Below are 20,302 nucleotides of genomic sequence, written 5' to 3'. Positions count from 1 at the left end.
CCTTCGTTGTCACTGGGTCAAAATCTGGGACCTCCCTCTTGAACAGCACTGTGGGAGTCCCCAGACCTCAAGGACTGCAGTGGCTCAACAGGATAACACGACACAACCTCGTTGTGGGCAATAATGCTGCAGCAAGGCCTATCGCTTGTGAAAGAAAATGAAAGGGAAGGTCCGCTTAAGTTCGAAGACAGAGAGAGCTCTAATAATCTCCTTCTGTTTACTGCTTCGTGATCTTCTGTAGGCCATACATACATTTTTCCCAAACCTCCTCACCCCCAGATAACCAACTCTGTCTCCCTGTTATTTCCCTCACCTACAAATCAGCCCCCACCTCTTTGTACAGCCTGAGGTGTTTGAAGGGGAGACTGGAACAATGTGTCAACGATATGTTAATGTTGAATATCTGTCACCTGATTGATAATCCACACTCACCAATATTGATGACTCTCTCTCTCTCTCTCTCTCCTCTCTTCCAGAACTAACTGCACGGCCATCAGTAAACGGTGAGAAGGAAACAGAGACTTACACTTTATATTGCTGTTAACAATCTTGGGGAGCCAGGCTATGTCACTCTCTTAGCACCCACCCCTCATACTCACCACCACCACCCCCCAAACCGACCCGCCTACTGGGATTTGAGTGGGACAGTGGGTCAGACACTGTCATTCTCTCTCTTCACCCACACCCTCGCAGGACTGGGTGGGATAGTGGGTCAGAGACTGTCCTTTATCCCCACCTTGTGTGGAACAGTGGGTCAGATACTGTCCTTTCCCCCTGGCTTGTGGGACTAGATGGGACAGTGGGTCACACACTGTCCTTTTCCCTCCAGCCTCTGGGACTGGATGGGACAGTGGGTCACACGTTGTCCTTTCGCCCTGGCCTCTGGGACTGCATGGGACAATGGGTCACAGACTGTCCTTTCCTCTCCCTTGCCTTAGGGGCTGGATGACAGTGGGTCAGATGCCGATGCACACACGCATGCACACATATGCCACTACCTGGCTGGGACAGTGGGACACAGGATTACAGACCTTGTAACAGTGCAGGAGGGGCCATTTGACACATTGTGATTGCTGTCCAAAGGAGCAGGTGCCTTATTGCCATTCTCCTACCTTCTCCCTGTAACCCTGCACATTATCCCTCTTCAGAGAAGTGTCTGATTTCCCCTCTAAGCCTCAATTAAACCTGCCTTCTCGGTTATCTCAGTGCATTCCAAACCTTAACCACTCACTGGATAAAAATGGTATTCCTTCATGTCTCTTCTGCAGCTTTGACAAATTATTTTAACTCTGCTCCCGCTTAATCTTGCCCCTTGAAAGTAGAGTCACAGGTTGAGAGGATAGTCAAGGTGTTTGGTATGCTTACTTTTATTGGTCAGACTATTGAGTGGAGGAGTTGGGAGGTCATGTTACAGCAGTACAGGACATTGCTCAGGCCACTTTGGGAATATCACATGCAATTCTGGTCTCACAACAACCATGTGAAACTTGAAAGGGCTCAGAAAAGATTTACAACGATGCTGCCAGGGTTGGAGGATTTGAGCAACATGGAGAAACTGAATTAGGCTGGGGCTATTTTCCCTGGAACTTCAGAGGCTGAGGGGTGACGTTGCAGAGGTTCATAAAATCAGGAGGAGCGTGTATAAGGTAAATAAACAAAGTCTTTTCCCTGGGGTGGGGGAGTACAGAACTAGAGGGCATAGGGTAAGAGGGGAAAACTTTAACAGGGATCCAAGGAGCAGCTTTTTCATGCAGAGGGTTGTGCATGTATGGAATGAGCTGCCAGAGGAAGTGGTGGAGGCTGGTACAATTACAACATTTAAAAGGCATCTGGATGAGTATATGAACAGGAAGGGTTGAGAAGGATATGGGCCAAGTGCTGGCAAATGGGACTAGATTAATTTAGGATATCTGGCCGGCATTGATGAGTTGACCAAACGGTCTGTTTTCATGCTGTACATCTTGATGACTCTAAGAACACTTGGGATCACACTTCTAAACCTGTTCTGCATTTTTTTGCAATGCCTTCATGTCCTTCCTAAAGTGTGGTGCTCAGAACTAGGTCCTGGACTGCAGCTGAAACTGGCCTTGTTTCTTTGGTAAGTTCAACACCACCTCCTTGCTATTGTGCCCTGTCTCAGTCAGACGCTGGGGTTTCAACCTGGAGTTATATCTTGATGTTGGGACAGAGCTAGATGGAGCTCGTCAGTGGGACTGACAAATGTTAGGCCTAGGAAGGATGTTCAACAGGAGCCAGTCTGGAAAATGTTGCATTGTCGAAATCAGAGGCACTCGAATGAGGATCAGTGGGCTTTGCTTCTATCGAATCTGTTTCTTTTAGTGACTTGTGCTGTTTTTGTATTTTAGAGTATAAGGCGAAGAAATCCGAAAATGGTAAGCAAACATTCCTGAATGTTCTGAAAGCATTGCTGTCAATTTCCTGGCCTTGTAATAAGTGAGACAGATGATAGAGAACAGAACAGTCCTGGGGGCACTGGACAGAGGGGAGTTGGTCAATTTTAATGTAACTCTCCCAGGAGGAATCCAATTGTGCCAGAATCAGGGCTGCGTTGTACCTTTTTTAAGTATTGTTTTTAAACCATCTTCGCCACACCGCACATTTACTCAATTAAAACTCCTGCTGCTGTCATTTTCTGTTGAAAATGGTTGGAAATGCACAGAGGAGGGTGACAGATCTGAAGGAGGGTCACTGGACCTGAAATGTTAATTCTGCTTTCTCTCCAAAAACGCTGCCAGACCTGCTATCTTTCTCCTGCAATTCCTGTTTATATTTCGGCATCCGCGGTGCTCTACTATATTTTCGGGTTAGGCCATCTGGGGTCTGAGTGATGTGAAACATAGCCAATCAAGTGCTGATCAAAGTAGCGATGTGCAATGGGAGTGAGCGTGTGGATGGGAATAGCTGTCTCAGCTTTTGTCGGATCCTTCTCCTGGGATCCCTGGGTTTAAATCCTCAGGAAGTTCCTGAAACACATTTAAAAATGCATGATTCAAATCAGAGAGGTAGTTTCTGCTTTTTGAAAAAATGTTATGTCCTTTTGTTTTTGCAGCGAAACTCACAAACCAAATGGGTAAGACTTCCGGCAAAAGGATTGTAAATAAGTGTGGAAGAGAGGGTTTGTCATTCTTTATTGTGCTTGATATGATGGATGGATAATTCCCCCAATTCCCCTCAATAGTGGGCAGTTTGGAATTTGTTCTGAACATACGGTCAAGCTTGTTCCAGCAGAGGACACTGGTATCGGCAATATTCACTCCCTTAACTCCATATCCCTGTGGTCTCTGTGCTTCTGACTTTGGCAAGCAGCCATGTTCCTACTCCTGGGATCACACCTAGGTGTTAGCTGTGACTCGAGTGTGGCATTCTGAGTCCAAAAGGTTCTAGTCCAACTCTACTACATGGGGAGAAAATCGAGACTGACTCTCAAGATGCAGTACTGAGGCAGTGCTACACTGTCACTGTCACCTTTACCTTGAGATGTTAAATTGAGGTCTGTCGGTGGATGTAAAAGATCCCAAGGATCTGGCTATTTGGGAGAACAGCTGGAGAGTTCTCCCTGTGTCCTGCTAAATGTTGATTGAAGCATGTTTCCTCCAGCAATGTCTGCACCTCAAAAAGTACGCCATTAGCTGTGAAAAGTCTGGATGTCAATGTTGTTGAGTTTCCACATGCCTGCTCTTCCTCTGCATCTTGTTGACAATGTCAGCTGACCGGCCCTGAATGATCATCACGTGATCTTTGTGTGCTGTGTCCTACTGCACCAGCAGGTGATGAAACCAAAATAAATCGGCACCATTCTGACATTACAGGAAAAAATGTAAATGCCCCATGGTTGTCCATTTGAGTGTGTTCGGTTAGTGCATTGGGTAAAGGGAGGTGTGGAAGGGATATCTGTGACCCTGACACTGAGTAATTTTGTTCCTTTTACTTTTTGTCTAGATACTTACTGGAAGGAGCTAGGTAAGAGGCTACCATGAGGTAGTGCGTTTCGGTGAGAATTTGAACCAAGACCCTGTCTCACATCCCCCCCCCCCCCCCCCCCCCTCAGGGATGTATGATATTCCATGGCCATTATGCTAAAGAAAAACAAGGTGGTTCGATCCAGGCCAATGTTTATTCTTCAACCACCATTGATTTTAAAACTGATTTGTTACCAGTTGGCAGGAAGAGGCTTAGTAGTCTTATCACTGACTGGTTATCCAGAGACCCAGGTGATCTAGTTGGTCAACTGAGTCTGTACAGAAAGGGAAACAATGTGGCAGTTGCTAATGGTAAAGTCACTTTAAGCCAGAGCCTCAATCGAAAACTGAGGACTGAGGGTTCAAATCCCACCATTGCACATGGTCAAATTTTGAATTCAAATTTAAAAATCGAGCCTAACAATGCCTGTTAATTCTTGTAAAAACCCATCTGCTTCACAAATGTCCTTTAGGGAAGGAAATCAACCATCCTTAGCTGATCCAGTCTACACCTGTCCCAGCACAGTTAAGTGATTGACTCTGGGCAGTTATGGGCAATAAATGCTGGCGTAGCTGATGATGCCCAGCTTCCATGAAAAGATTTAATAGCTTCCTCTGTTCAGAAAAACCTCTTTCACATTACACTCTTGGAACAAATAAACTGGCTGCATTCAATTCTTGCTGCTCCAACATGGTGCACAGGCTCCTTATCACAGGATGGAGTGCAATGGACAAAAAAAGTGAGAGTTTGTCAGTAAGGTACAGTGTTAAAAGCAGAGATTTTAATTATGCTTCAGTTGTACAAGTCATTGGTGAGATCATGTTTGAACTACTTTGTAAGTATCAGTCTCTCTTTTATTAAAGCAATGGCGTAAGTGCATTGGGGATAGTTCAGAAAACGTTCACTAGACAAATAACTGGAATTTTAAGAAGGAAAGGGGTTGTCGTTCAAGGATAGTTGTACAATCTGGGCTTGTATCTGCTGGAGTTTTGGAGATGACTTGACTGAGACATGCAAAATCCGGAAGGGTCCTGACAGAGTGAATTTGGAAAGGATGTTTCCTCTTCTGGTGGAGTTCTTGAATTTTCGTCTCAAGACAAAGGTATGTAGGTTAGTGAGAGCAAGGAGAGGAAGTGTTATCAGGTTGGATAGGAGGGTGGAATTTCTCCTTCGAATCCTCTCACTTCCTCCAGACCAAAGGGGTAGCCATGGGCACACGTATGGGTCCAGCTATGCCTGTCGCTTTGTTGGCTACGTAAAACAGTCGCTCTTCCATAATTACACTGGCACCATTCCCCACCTCTTCTTCCGCTACATTGATGACTGCATTGGCGCCACCTCATGCTCCCGCGAGGAGGTTTAGCAATTCATCAACTTCACCAACACATTCCACCCTGACCTTAAATTTACTTGGACCATCTCTGACACCTCCCTCCCCTTGCTGGACCTCTACATCTCCATTAATGATGACCGACTTGACGCTGACATTTTTTACAAACCCACCGACTCCCACAGCTACCTGGATTACACCTCTTCCCACCCTACCTCTTGCAAAAATGCCATCCCGTATTCCCAATTCCTCCGCCTCTGCTGTATCTGCTCCTAGGAGGACCAGTTCCACCACAGAACACACCGAATGGCCTCCTTCTTTAGAGACCGCAATTTCTATTCCCACATGGTTAAAGATGCCCTCCAACGCATCTCGTCCACATCACGTACCTCCGCCCTCAGACTCCACCCCACCAACCTTCGCATAAACCAAATCATCCGCTGATATTCCGCCACCTCCAAAAAGACCCCACCACCAGGGATATATATTCCCTCCCCACCCCTTTCCGCCTTCCGCAAAGACTGTTCCCTCCGTGACTACCTAGTCAGGTCCACGCCCCCCTACAACCCACCCTCCCATCCTGGCACCTTCCCCTGCCACCGCAGGAACTGCAAAACGTGCGCCCACACCTCCTCCCTCACCTCCATCCAAGGCCCTAAAGGAGCCTTCCACATCCATCAAAATTTTACTTGCACATCCACTAATAGCATTTATTGTATCCATTGCTCCCGATGTGGTCTCCTCTACGTTGGGGAGATTGGACGCCTACTAGCAGAGCGCTTTAGGGAACATCTCCAGGACACACCAATCAACCCCACCGCCCTGTGGCCCAATATTCCAACTCTCCCTCCCACTCTGCCAAGGACATGGAGGTCCTGGGCTTCCTTCACTGCCGCTCCCTCACACCAGACACCAGGAGGAAGAACGCTTCATCTTCCGCTTCGGAACACTTCAACCCCAGGGCATCAATGTGGACTTCAACAGTTTCCTCATTTCCCCTTCCCCCACCTCGCCCCAGTTCCAAACTTCCAGCTCAGCACTGTCCCCATGACTTGTCCTGACTTGTCCTACCTGCCTATTTTCTTTTCCACCTATCCACTCCACCCTCCCCCCGCCCCCGACCTATCGCCTTCATCCCCTCCCCCACTCATCTATTGTACTCTATGCCACTTTCTCCCCACCCCCACCCTCCTCTAGTTTATCTCTCCACGCTTCAGGCTCTCTGCCTGTATTCCTGATGAAGGGCTTTTGCCCGAAACGTCGATTTTACTGCTCCTCAGATGCTGCCTGAACTGCTGTGCCTTCCAGCACCACTAATCCAGAATCTGGTTTCCAGCATCTGCAGTCATTGTTTTTACCTGGTTGGAGTGCTCAAGTCATCCATGAGTTTATTCGGCAGCAGAGCAGGTCAAAGGAGAAAATCTTCCTAATTTAGTGTGCGTACAGAGCGAACTGTTTCACTGTAGTTTCAGGAAGACTGAGGGGGGTGACTGGATCGAGGTTCTCTATGCAAAAGCTCAATTGGGTAGAAGTGGAGACTGTATTTCCATTTGTGGCTGAGACCAGAACCAAGGTCCATAAATGTGAGAAAGTCAGTAATAAATCCACTCAGGAACTCAAGCGAAGTGGCTTCACCCAGAAAATGGTGAACTCACTAGCATCATTGCATTTGAGGGGAAGCCAAATAAACTTAAAAGCTGAAGGGAAAAGACAGTTTGATGAAGTAGGTTGGGAGGTGACTTACTGGAGCACTGAGTATCAGGATTGATGGCTCATTTCTGAGCTGCACACATTCTGTCCAATTTGGAATGATTCCTGACTCTCCCTCAATGGACACCAAACCCACAAAAACAAACCTGCCTTTTCATTGTAATGAACAGAAACTGAAGCAGATGGGGAGTTAGGGAGCTTAGCAGATCAGAAGTAATGGGAAACAGTTCCAGAATAAAGTAAGTTGCACATTGATGTAAATGACCAATGCAGACCACTTAGTTTTCCTGGTTCCTGCTGGTCTTTATGCACCACACAAACTGCTCACGTTGCAGTCTGTCCCCCTGTTTCCCTGTCCCTCATGTGGACATCAAGCCTCCCTATCAATGGATTGCAAATTCCTGTCTCAACCTTGACATGTGACAGCAATTCTGAATATGTGACTGCTCTCTGGGCAAAGGAATTTCTCCACAATTCTTCACTTGAATAATTTGTGACTGTTCCTTATTGGCCTCCCCTTCCCTGTCTGGGTTCTGGCCTTCCAGCTCATTCTATCAATCATGGAGGTTTTCATGTCCTCTCAAATGCCAAACTTAATTTTGAATTCCTCCATCAAGTCATGTGTTTTCAGAGTTCCTATTCTTTTCGATCTGTTCTGCTAAGAGGTGAAAGGACCAGGATCAATGATTAGGGGATGTGACTGGGGAATGGAGATTTTCTGCCATGTTTCTATGACTGGTTAAAGTCAATTTTCCTGTGGATCCCTGATTAGATAATCAAGGTTTTCTCAGATTTGTGCTCAGTGGTAAAAACATATTTAACGTAAATCTGTATGATTACTAGCAGTATAAAGCTTTTTACTGACTAATGTCCTTTTCCTTTTTAGGTAAAATCCGCCCTCTCCCTGAACTAGGTAAGACATGGAATGACTTTTCATCATCATTTAGGATGTAGGTGTTGGTGGTTGGTACAGAATTTATTGCCCATCACTGATTGCCCTTGAGAAGATAATAGAGAGCTGTAGTCCTGTAGGATTTCAAGAACATCCTAGAGAGCTGATAGGGAGGGAGTTTTAGGATTTACCCCCAGCGACACAGAAATGATGGTGATTACATTTCCAAGTCAGGATGGTATGTGGGTTGGAGGGGAATTTACAGGGGCTGGTATTCCCATGTACCTGTTGCCCTTGTCCTTTTGGATGGAAGTGGTCTCTGGTTCAGAAAAAGATCATGTTGGTGGGGTTGGATTCTTACCTCCGTGTTCACCGTGGCTAAATGTAGAGCTCCCTGAGTCCACAACTAAACGGTCTGATTCCTTACTTCAGCCTTTTAGATATTTAGTCAGCTCTCCAAGACTTGTAAGCAGGCTATCTTTTAGACAGCTTTCTGAAAACTGAATGAACGTACAGTGAATTATTTGAAAGTGATTTAATCTCAATCTGCTTGTCCATTTCAGCTGTTCAGAGAATGACTAATGCTGCAGGTAAGAATTGTGGCTCTTTAGCAACTCCGTGGTGTTTGGGGAGGTGTGGGAGTGGGAACTGCAATGAGGGAGTGGGGTGAGCAGGAGCGAATTGTTTATGTGATGGAGAGGAAGGTATTTCATTTATGTGTGAGCGTGGAGGTAAAGGTGTCAATGGGAGTGAATTGTGCGATTGTGTGTAATTTGTATCTTCATTTTTAGAATTACTGATCGCAGGAGGAGGCCTTTTGGCCCATTGCATTTGTGCTTGCCCTTTGAAAGAGCTATTCAGCTGTTCCTCAGCTTTTGGGGAAGTAGCAAAGCAACAACTTTTCCTTTCAAGTATTTATCCAGTTCCGTTGCTTGTTGTTTAAGAATCATACTCATATCCCCCTTTTAACTAATTATCAGTGATCTATGCCCTTGGATTACTGACCCCCATGCCACTGACAACTGAGAAAGTGAAGAGGATCTCTTCAAACTCCTGAGTGGATTCATCAAATCTCCTCTTCACAGAATTAGTTAGGGGATTATATAACACTGGAGTTGCTCTCTCTTTTAATTTGTTATTTAGCTGTTGTTACTCTCATTAGGGGCATATTGTGTTAATTATCCATTAGTCCCCATTGTAAAAGTTTATTTATTCACAAAGAATTTGTTGGCACAGAAAGAGCCCAGTCAGCCCAACGTGGGGTCCTTTGGCTCCTCCTCACCTCACTCTATCAGTTTTGCTTCTAATCCTTTCTCCCTTCTCTGTCTATCCAACTTCCCCTTAAATCATAGAATCCATGGAATAATAGAACCCCTACAGTGTGGAAACAGGCCATTCAGCCCTACACGTCCAGACTAACCTTCCAAAGAGACCCATTCCCCTACTACTGTACACTTACCCCAAACCCCTGAACTCTATGAAGAATTTTAGCATGGCCAATTCACCTAACCTGCACATCATTGGATTGTGGGAGGAAACTCGCACAGATGTGGGCAGATTGTGCAAACTCCACACAAACAGTCGTCTGAGATTGGAATCAAACCCAGGTCCCTGGCGCTGTAAGAGTGCTAACCACTGGGCCACCGTACTGCTCTATGCTATTCACCTCAATCACTCCTTCTGACAGAATGGGGAACATGCTAAGGAGAGAAGTTCCTCCTGAATTCCCCATTTAAACTGTCTTATATTTAGAGACCCTGCTTCTTCTCCCCCATTTGGATCACTCATGCCCTTTTAGGGAAGGTAAATGCTGCCCTAATCCGGTCTGGCCGACATCCCACTCCAGACTCTCTGCTATGGATGATCTGCTAGGCAAATGAGGGATGGCCTCGCCAGTAATGCTAACGTCCTGTGATTGAAATTTAAAAAGAATTAAAAGCCTCAGCCTTTCCTGATGGTTAGGATCTGCTGTGTCCTGTGTGTGTAATGTTTGACTGGAACGTCTTCTCTGATGCCCTGACTTGTGCTGTGAGGCTCAGCTTTTGAAACCTAAACGTAAATAGAAATTTCTGGTGAAACTCAGTAGATTTGGCAGCATTTGTGGGAAGAGAGCAGAATTAACATGCTGGGTTAGTGGGGATTCAACAGCTGAGTGGTATTATTACTAGACTATTAATCTAGAAATTCAGCTCATGTTCTGGAGACCTGGGTTCAAGTCCTGCCACAGCAGGTATGGGATTTGAATTCAATTTTCTTTTTAAAAGTCTGGAATAAAGTTTCCAGATGAAGGGCTTATGCCCAAAACATCAATTCTCCTGCTCCTCGGATGCTTCCTGACCTGCTGTGCTTTTCCAGTACCACACTCTCTCAACTCTGATCTCCAGCATCTGCAGTCCTCACTTTCTCCTGGAATAAAGAATCTACCGATAACCATGAAGCTATTGTCAGTTGTCATGAAAAAACCATCGGGTTCAGTAATGTTTTTCAGGAATAGAAATCTTCGATCCTCACCTGGTCTGGCCTACACCAATGTGGTTGACTGTTAACTGCCCTCTGGGCAATTAGGGGTGGGCAATGCATGCTAGCCCTAGCCAGTGATACCCACATCCTGTGAACAAATTTTTTAAAAAAGCCTGGTGACTCTTCATCAGAGCCATTAGCAGTGAGGAGAATGTGGTATTAATATTGAAACTGGGAGGAGTGTGGGTCAGTGAGGGGAGAGGTTAGTTGATAGATGGAGCCCAAGAAGAGTGAGAGAGACATGAAAGGAGTGGGCTAACAAGGAGATTAAGGATAGCAGTTCAGGACAAAAGAAAAACTGAATAAATGTGAATAAGAGCAAGGAGTGGGAAAGAATGAGTGATTGTGCTAAAAGCAACTCATATCACTAACAATACCTAGTGTGGGGTCAGTGAAAAACATGGAGGGTGGAATCAAGCTGAAAATGATCATTGAGGCTGCAGGGACCCCAAGTGGAAAATGCAAAGATTTTTTTTGAGCTTGCTCTGAACCTGTCGCTTTCCCTTCCATATGTTTGTGGTAGATTGCATCTTCCTGGACAGTGACACTGCGAATTCAAGACTCCTGATATCCTCTGACCTGACCACCGTGAGCTGCACTGCAGGAGACAGGATTCCCGCTGACAGCAGTAGGAGGTTCCAGTCCAGGTTAGCCGTGCTGGGAAAGACCGGATTCGCCAGCGGCAGGCATTACTGGCTGGTGAAAGTGGACAGTCATTCTGCCTGGGACCTGGGAGTGGCCAGGGAGTCAGTAACCGGGGAGGGAAACCTACCTTTGAGCCCTGAAAATGGATACTGGACTATTGGGCACGATGGGGAGAGATACTGGGCCAACTTCACCAACCCTTTGGAAATCATGTGCAGAGAGAATCTCGGGAGAATTGGAATATATGTCAACTATGATGCTGGACAGGTTCTGTTCCTTGATGGTGCTACCTACTCACACCTCCATAGTTTCACCTGCAGCTTCGAGGGGCTTATTTTCCCCTTCCTCAATCTCTCAGAGTCTGGGGAATGTTCCATTTTACAATCAACCCCGCTATTGCCCAATTCAAATCACTGAATGGATCAAGTTTCTCCCAATTGGACCATTGGTTGTGATGTCATTGGTTAATGTGTTGTGGAGTGGCAATGCCATCCCCTTAAAGTCACATGACCCATATGGATGCTATCTTACTCCTGGTGATTTTCCCATAGAATTGGGAATCAATGGTCCTCTTGGATTTGCCATTGTTCATCACTTTGGGCTGGAGGAAATGGGGAGAAATGGGCAGACTGTACGAGGAGAATAGAAGCAGAATTAGATTATTCACTCTAGTACGGGAATGTACATCTCCTGTCTCTCCCTTATTTACTCCTTGAATTGGCCACAAATTTGGAGAAATTCTGAACATCTCCATTTTTGCCAATGTTTACCAAATATACTTTTTCCAATATCTATGGTCTGATACCTACACAACTCTGCTTACCTACACAAACATTTACTTAGCTCCCAATATTATGAAATTTGACAATCACACCACCACAATTTGTTTTCTTTTAATACATTTTTCTCGTGGCTTTAGCGTAGCCCAGACTTGGTAAATGTTTAGCCTCTAATCAATATATTCTAACTCGCACATATTCTCTCTGTTCTCGGAATATGATTCTTTGAAACAGGTTGAGACTTCAAACCTGTTCTGATGTTCGATGGGACCATCAGTGCTCTGGTTACCCTCTTAGCTCCACTTGTTCTGTCTATCCCATAACCTTTCACTCCTTTGTCTATTAAAACCTGTCCACCTTGGTCACTGAATGAAGTAAAATACCCAGCTCAAGCTACCTCTGGGAATTCCATACTCTAATGGGACTCAGACAAAACTAATTGCCTCATCTCTGCCTTGGAAAGGGACACCTCTTAAACTCCGTTCCTTCATTGGTGTCTCTTCTGCTCACTGTCAGTGAGTGCTATCATCTAGGAGCCCACCAATAATCCAGAGTGCTGATGACAGAAAATGCCTCAAGTAAGCCTCTCTCTGCTCTGAAAGTTTCACTGCAGCACATTCTCTGCCTCTGACTGAAAGCATTGTTCTGATCAGTTAGCAATAAAGTATTTTGTCAGAAAATTTCAAAACTGGTGTTTCTAGGAAGGAAAGTGTCAAAACAGTAACGTAAGCAACTCGTAATGAGGACGTTGTACCTGTTTCAACTGTTGACTGTTTTTAAAAAAAATTACTCATGTTTTTCTAAGTTGTTAACTTGGTTTTAATCTTGTACATGACAAGGAATCCTACCTGATGAAAGCAAGTTTATTTATTTTAATGTGTCAATGTATGACTTTTTGAAAATTATTTTGATCCAGTTAATCAATGATTCTGATGATTTAATGGGAATGACACATCAATATTTTGAAGATGTGATTCCTCATCTGTGAAGTGGGATTTCTGATCATTTTGCTGGAGTTGGAATTCTCTGTAGAAATTAAAATTCTGATCTGCAACTTCATATTAAATTTGCTGCTCAATACCAGGCCAACAACAAGTCACTGCTGACTGCCAAACCCAGGCCAGTATCTTTTTGGTAGTGTCCTGTTTCAAATTGGACTCCAAAGGTGGGAACAATTATATTCACTACACTGTGGAAACAGACCTTTCAGCCCAACAAGTCCACACCAACCCTCTGAAGAGCAACCCACCCAGACCCATTCCCCTACATTTACCCCTGCCTAATAGTACAGGCAATTTAGCATGGCCAATTCACCTAACCTGCACATCTTTGTGACTGTGGGAGAATACCAAAGCATCCAGAGGGAACCCACGCAGACACTGGGAGATTGTGCAAACTCCACACAGACAGTTGCCCAAGGCGGGTCCCTGGCACTGTGAGACAGCAGTGCTAACCACTGTGCCATCATGCCACCCATGTTGGGGTTGACCTTCTACTTGTTTGTGGAAATGTCACCACTCATCTGATCCTGATCAGTCGTTCGAACAATTCAATCCGTGATCAACGTGGATCAGACGTAGTATTTATTGGAGATTACACACTGACTCAGGTTGGCTTACCAGATTCCTCTCACTGTGTTCCTGGAGTCCCCTTTGAATTCAACCAATGACTCTGTTGTTTGTTTTAAATTTTCTAACAGTATGTATTGTGAAATAATAATGCTGGTTTACATTAAAAAGCACGGACTGAGACTTATTGCTGTTGTATCCACAGCTGAATGCTTCCACAAATTAAATGTATTAATTATTAAAGATCCAATAATTACATGTAAAGTCTTGCTTCTTAATTTGTGCTTGGGATGCAGATGTCATGAGCAATGCCAGACTTTGCTGCTCATGAGAAAGTGGTGATGAGCTGCTGCTTTAAATCACTGTGCTCCTTGGGGGTTAGGGCACCCATTCTGCTGTTGGGCAGTGAGTTCCACGATTTTGACCAGCGACAGTGAAGGAGCGGTGATATACTTCCATGTCAGGATAGTGGGTGACTTGAAGGGAAACTTGCAGGTGTTGGTGTTTCCATGTATCTGTTGACCTCACCCTTCTAGGTGGTAGAGGTCTTGAGTTTGGTGGATGCTGCTGAAGGAGACTTTGCAAGTGACTGCAATTGTCGATGGTATACACTGCTGCCTTGGCTTCTCCAGTGCGGGGATTCTTGAACAAGTGCAGTTGAAATATCCAAGGATCGCATCTTCCACAATCTGATGATCATGCAGCTACAGAGGATTCAGGGGCAGGAACTGAATGGCTACCAGCAGGGAGGAAGAGGCAGGGCAGTCATAGGGAAAGAGTGTGGTTCTCTCAAACCAGCTGAGTACCAGGTAGAGTTGCAACATTTTGGGGAGAGCAATCCAAAGTGCATCAACAATACACAGGGTTAGGTTTCTGCACCATGGAACTCAGCAAAGTGGCAAAAGAACACATGGCATTCTCAGGTTAAGAGTCCCACATGGTATCTTGTCTCTCTGATCCAGGGTAAATAATATCGCTGAAAGGTGGAGGATGTTCTGTAAGAGGAAAGGGGAACAGATAGGAATTGTCTTCCTGTTTAGCACTGGCATGGAAATGTTTGAGGTCAGGCAGGCAGGGTTACAGGACTTTAAATGAAGCAGAACCTCAAAATACTACTCAGTCCCATCGCCTCACAGACACACTGACTATAGAGAGGCCAGTAGAAAGTGAAGACTGCAGATGCTGGAGATCAGAATCAAAAGTGTGGTGCTCAAAAAGCACAGCAGGTCAGACACCATTCAATGAGCAAGAGTCAGCACGAGGGTACAAGGTTCTCATACTCTAGCTTTCCCTGGAATAACTAATAACATTGTATGGATGATTTCAAGCTTATCATAGAATCCCAACAGTGTAAAAACAGGATAGTTAGCCCGACAAGTCCTCGCCAACCCTCCAAACAGCATCTCATTTAGACCCACCCCCTACATTTCCCATGGCCAATCCACTTACACACCTTCAGACTGTTGGAGGAAACCGGAGCACCCACAGAAAATCCATGCAGACATGGGGATAATGTGCAAACTTCACACAGCCAGTTGCTTGGAGACTGGGATCAAACATGGGTCCCTGGTGCTGTGAGGCAGCAGTGCTAACTACTGAGCCACTGGGCCGCCCACATTGCTTCATGCTGTTCTTTTTTTTAAGAGTAGATTACCCACAGTATGGAAACCGGCCCTTCACCCCAACAAGTCCACAATGACCCTCTGAAGAGGATCTGCCCATACTCATTTTGCTACATTTAACACGACTAATGCACCTAACACTATGGGCAATTTAGCATAGCCAATTTACCTGACCTGCACATCTTTGGATTGTGGGAGGAAACTCATGTAGACACGGGGAGAAACTGCAAAGTCCACACAAAAAAAGTTGCCTAAGGCAAGGATCAAACCCAGGTCCATGGTGCTGTGAGGCAACAGTGCTAACCACTGAACTACCATGCTGCCCACATTGGTTAATACCTCTGCACATTCTGTGTCTAGTTTCCTACGGGATAACCAACATCAGGTAAAATACTCCACTGAAGGCAAACATTAAACCTGAGTCATCCTCAAAAAATGTCAACAAGTTTGTCAAATATGGTTTCATTTCCATAAATCCACATTGACTGCACAATTTTGACATTAATTTCTAAATGTTTAGTTAACACATTTCTTATAATTAGTTTCCAACATTTTCCCTACTAATGTCAAACCAATGGGTTTGTGGTTCTTCATTCACTCTACTCTTTCCTTCTTAAATAGTGCAATTACATTTGCTTCCTTCCAGTTAGCAGGAACCTTTCCAGAAACTACAGCATTCAGAAAGCTAACCACTAATGCACCCATTATCTTTCTATTCCCACTTCAACACCTGAAGAAAAATATCACATTGTCCAGAAGATTTATCAGTCCCTCAATCCAGTTAACATTTGAAATCTATGATGTGGAAAGAGGGCATTTGGACATTGAGTCTGCATCAACCCTCCAAAGGGCATCCCAGACAACCCCACCCCATACTCTATCCACATAACTCTACATATACTGTGGCCAGTCTACCAAACCTGCATATCTCTGGAGCATGAGAGGAAACTAGAGCATACGGCAGAAACCATGCAGATGGAGTGCATACTCCATACAAACAGTCACCCAAGGCTGGAATCGAACCCAGTTCCCTGTGAGAGGCAGCAGTACTAACCATTCAGCCACCATGGTGCCCAAGACCAAACCTCTTTAATATTAATTTATTTTTGCTCCTCAGTTCCATGCATTCTTGGTCACTTAATATTTCTGGCAGACATTCTGTATTTTTTTAAGTGAAGAAAGATGCAAAGTAACTAATTATTCCTGGAATAAGAGTTATATTATGCTCAATGTGAAATCTAGTTTGCTTTCTTTTCACAGATGTTCCAAAATTATTCAGGTTCTTCAGCCTTTTCTATTTTTGTTTCAGATTTCTAACATCCACAGTATTTTGCTTTAACTTGTTTGGTTTCTCTGCCTTTTTAAACTCTCCATTGCACAGTCTCCTGCCCCCAACTCTTACGTGTCCACATTAGTCCTTGTTCATCTTTTCCTTTTGACATATTAGAACAAAGAACAAAGAAAATGTACAGCCCTCCAAGCCTGAGCTGATTCAAATGCACTGTCTGAATCTGTCGGTCAATTCCTAAGCATCTGTATCCCCCTGCTCCCCACCTACTCATGCATTTACCCAGATGCACTTTAAAAGAATCTACCATGCCTACCTCCACTAACTCTGCTGGCAACACGTTCCAAACACCCATCACCCACTGTGTGAAGTACTTGCGCATGTATCCCCCTTAAACTTTCCACCTCTCACTTTGAAAGGTGTTTTCAAGCTTTGGCTTTACATTGGGTTGCATTCATATTATCTTTTCAGTTTAATTATTAGTTTAGTGGTCCTCCTTTGCTGGGTCCAAACCCCTTTTCCAAATCTCTGGCTATCAGTCTTTCTGGCATTCTTGTAAGCTACTTCTGTAAGGGCTCTTGTGTTGCAGCCTCCCTGTCTCTGACCCAAGAATTTGGGTTTCAAACCTGAATTACTCAGCAGGTGAGTTATAACATCTCTGAACAGGTTAATTTGGAAAATGTCTACAAGCCACTGGCTGTCTCTTGGGATTGATTCAACTTTCCCTTTGGGCATTTTTGCCTTAGAAGAATGTACATCTGTGGTAAGTCTTGAAGTAGTTTCTTTTAAATTACAAGCATTGCTGGTTTCAAACAAATCTTTGTGATTTTTCTCAATTGGCCACAGCCAACTTCATGTTTTCATATCATTCAATTTTCAGTTTGAGCTGACTCACATTCAAAGCTCATATAATATTTTATGGTTACACACCCTTTTATCCTTCATTTAAGGCAAGGTTATCAATGAACCCTTTCTCATTATATATCATTAAATCCAAAATAAGCCAATCCCTAGTTGGTTCCCCACCTTGTACAAACAACAAACACAGTTTTCAAAATGAGGTCACTCATTGTTATCGAGATCACATATGTCTCTAATGTCCTGATGATAACGTTCTCAAAATTAGTACAATTTGATGTTCTATAAACAACTCCCACCAATGTTTCCTTCGTCTGGCTGCTTCTTAGCTCCAGCCAAACAGTTTCTACACCTTGAACTTTGATCTCAGATCCTCTGTCATTTATTTACTGATGTCGATTTTTTTCCTTGGATAGATCAGCAATTGATAAGCTGGATCGAGTCTTGAGTCTGGGCACTGTTACAGAGGTGGAAATTGATGGCTCAAACATGTGGGCAGAAACTCAGGGGTGAAAATGCGACACTGAGATGGAATAGGGAACACTCTGTAAGAATTACTGCAAATAATGGGTTTCAGTCTTGCCAAAATTAAAAGGGAAGAAAATGTCTGCTCATCCAGTACTGGAAGTCTGACAAGTGATGGCAGCAGTGGCATAGTTGAGAGAGGAGTTGGTGAGGTTGGCCATACATGTAAAAACCAACAATGTTAGAATTAGAATTAGGTTTATTGTCATGTATACTCAAATTACCAAAGTGAAAAGAATACAATATCACTAACATATGGTGTCACCTGAGGTACAAGGATCCTACATAAAAATCTTAGATACAAAAGTAGATAAAATAAAGAACAAGGGTGCACTATGTTGCAGATATATATAGTATAAGTTAGCAAAATAAGGAATAAAGTTAAAACAATAGATATTACAGTCTTTTGATAAGAGCTTCCAAGTGGTCAGACTGGGCTTCACTGGTTCCCAAGCAGTAGCCATCTTCACTCTGGGTTCACTGGGCTCTGTCCCCACTCTGCTCCAGGTTACTGGCCATCTACATTCCACTCTGAGCCACTGGCCATTCCCATTGGTCTCTGTCCCCACTCTGCTCTGGGCCCACTGGCCTCTGTCCCCACTCTGCTCTGGGCCCACTGGTCTCTGTCCCCACTCTGCTCTGAGCCCACTGGCCTCTGTATGTCCTCCGCTCTGGGCCCACTGACCTCTTTATTTACTCCGCTATGGACCGACTGGCCTCTGTATTTACTCTGCTATGGGCCCACTGGCCTCTGTATTTACTCCGTTCTGGGCCACTGGCCTCTGTCCCCACTCTGCTCTGGGCCCACTGGCCTCTGTCCCCACTCTGCTCTGGGCCCACTGGCCTCTGTCCCCACTCTGCTCTGAGCCCACTGGCCTTGTCCCCACTCTGCTCTGGGCCCACTGGCCTCTGTCCCCACTCTGCTCTGGGCCCACTGGCCTCTGTCCCCACTCTGCTCTGGGCCGACTGGCCTCTGTCCCCACTCTGCTCTGGGCCCACTGGTCTCTGTCCCCACTCTGCTCTGAGCCCACTGGCCTCTGTATGTCCTCCACTCTGGGCCCGCTGACCTCTTTATTTACTCCGCTATGGGCCGACTGGCCTCTGTATTTACATGAAACATGTTGGCCTTCCAGAACTACTCTAATCTGGACTGAGTGTTGCAGACTGGCACATTCCTAGGTCCAGGACTATGTCCTGAGGGGTGCTTGGGCAGCTGCCACCAAGGCCCAGTGGGGAAAGACCACTGTCTGAGGTCTTCCTGCTGAAGGTTATTATGGGGTGTGTTCAGTTGTGGAACCCTCTCAGTGTCTCAAATGCACATAAAAATAGTTTGGTTCAAATGACAATTTGTTAGATTGGAGTCAAATTCCAATGTTTGTTTGTTTCCTTTATATGCTACTGCACAGAATCGAACTTCGTTTGTGACTGTGTGTCTAATACAGATACATTTTTATGAATAAAGTATATATTTGAAATAATAACCCATACAATGAGTTGAACGGCCTCTTCCAGTTGATCGTGAGGTAATAGTGGAGTGTGGGAAGTGGATTAGGTCCGTAGCTGGCTTGCCGGACTGCGTGATCCTTAGACCGTGGGTTCAATCCCCACACCCTCTGAGGTTACCAGGAAGGATTCCCTTTCTGAACCTCAATCTGAGGGACACCGACCCTCAGGTAAAGGCCCCAGTAGTCGCCTCGCAGTTAAATGGCGACTTTGCATTGGAGTAAAACCCCTGATCGAACAGGTGGGCTGAGAAAGCGCTTCATGAAGGACAGCAAATAATCCAATTGCTTCACTTTATCTGGCTCAGTGAATGTGGGAGGGAGGACACGGGTTCAGAGAGGAGGCCAGCTGAGGGATTTGAATCACTGTCTGTCCCCGGATTCGCTCACTTCTGTGATAAAGTCCATCAGTACGTTTTCCGTCTTTCGACGGATGTTTAAAAGTGAAAGTGTTGAAGATTTCGCTGGCCTTACTCTGGGCCCGTCGATTCTCCGCTGAAAAGTAAGAAAAAATAACGTGTTGAGAGAGAGAGAGAAAGGCAATTGATGAAGCAGCGGGTGGGTGTTGAGCGGCCGATTGTATCATTAACAAGGGGTTACGATGTCGAATTCTCTCCGTTTTCCGGGTTGACAGAACAGAAACAGATCCCATCTTCTCCGTTCAGTTACAAAGGGCAGAGTTCAGGTCAGCGGCCGCGTCGTGCACTGTAAAGGGGTATTTGCCGGAGAGAGACTCTGAGGGCAGGTCAGGGTTCCTGGGGACTCAGGGTCATCTGTGATACAGACCCCTTAGAGTCCCCACCCGGCCCAGCCCAGAAACGATCGGGTCACGTCACTCCGTCTGTACTTAACCTAACCCTGTCTCCCTCCCCCAAAAACGTTTTCGGACTAGTTTGTGCATCGAAGTTTAATAAATTCTCGAAGTCCTCTTCCCTCCCACTCCGTGCTAATCCCAAGGGGAACACAGAAAGGACTTGCATTTCTATAGCGCCCATCGATTTCTTGACGCGCTTTACAATCGATGCAGTGTTGTTGTGTAGCTCGTTATAAAGTAAAACAACAGCCAAACCTCCCAATCAGTA

General features: G+C 45.1%; 1 protein-coding gene across 1 annotated transcript in view; it reads left to right on the top strand.

The window, feature by feature from the left end:
- The window catches only part of LOC132832959 (uncharacterized), a 50,776-nt gene that overhangs the window by 11,747 nt on the left and 18,727 nt on the right, over nucleotides 1–20,302 (top strand). The window contains exons 7-13 of the mRNA XM_060851206.1: nucleotides 477–503; nucleotides 2,367–2,393; nucleotides 3,071–3,091; nucleotides 3,961–3,981; nucleotides 7,908–7,934; nucleotides 8,477–8,503; nucleotides 10,957–11,486. Coding sequence (XP_060707189.1) covers nucleotides 477–503; nucleotides 2,367–2,393; nucleotides 3,071–3,091; nucleotides 3,961–3,981; nucleotides 7,908–7,934; nucleotides 8,477–8,503; nucleotides 10,957–11,486 — 680 coding nt within the window. The remainder of the gene's footprint in view (nucleotides 1–476; nucleotides 504–2,366; nucleotides 2,394–3,070; nucleotides 3,092–3,960; nucleotides 3,982–7,907; nucleotides 7,935–8,476; nucleotides 8,504–10,956; nucleotides 11,487–20,302) is intronic.

This window comes from Hemiscyllium ocellatum, chromosome 35 (assembly GCF_020745735.1).
Source record: "Hemiscyllium ocellatum isolate sHemOce1 chromosome 35, sHemOce1.pat.X.cur, whole genome shotgun sequence".
Taxonomy (NCBI): Eukaryota; Metazoa; Chordata; class Chondrichthyes; order Orectolobiformes; family Hemiscylliidae; genus Hemiscyllium; species Hemiscyllium ocellatum.
Note: the sequence above shows the minus strand (reverse complement) of the source record. Positions and strands in the feature narration are given on the sequence as shown.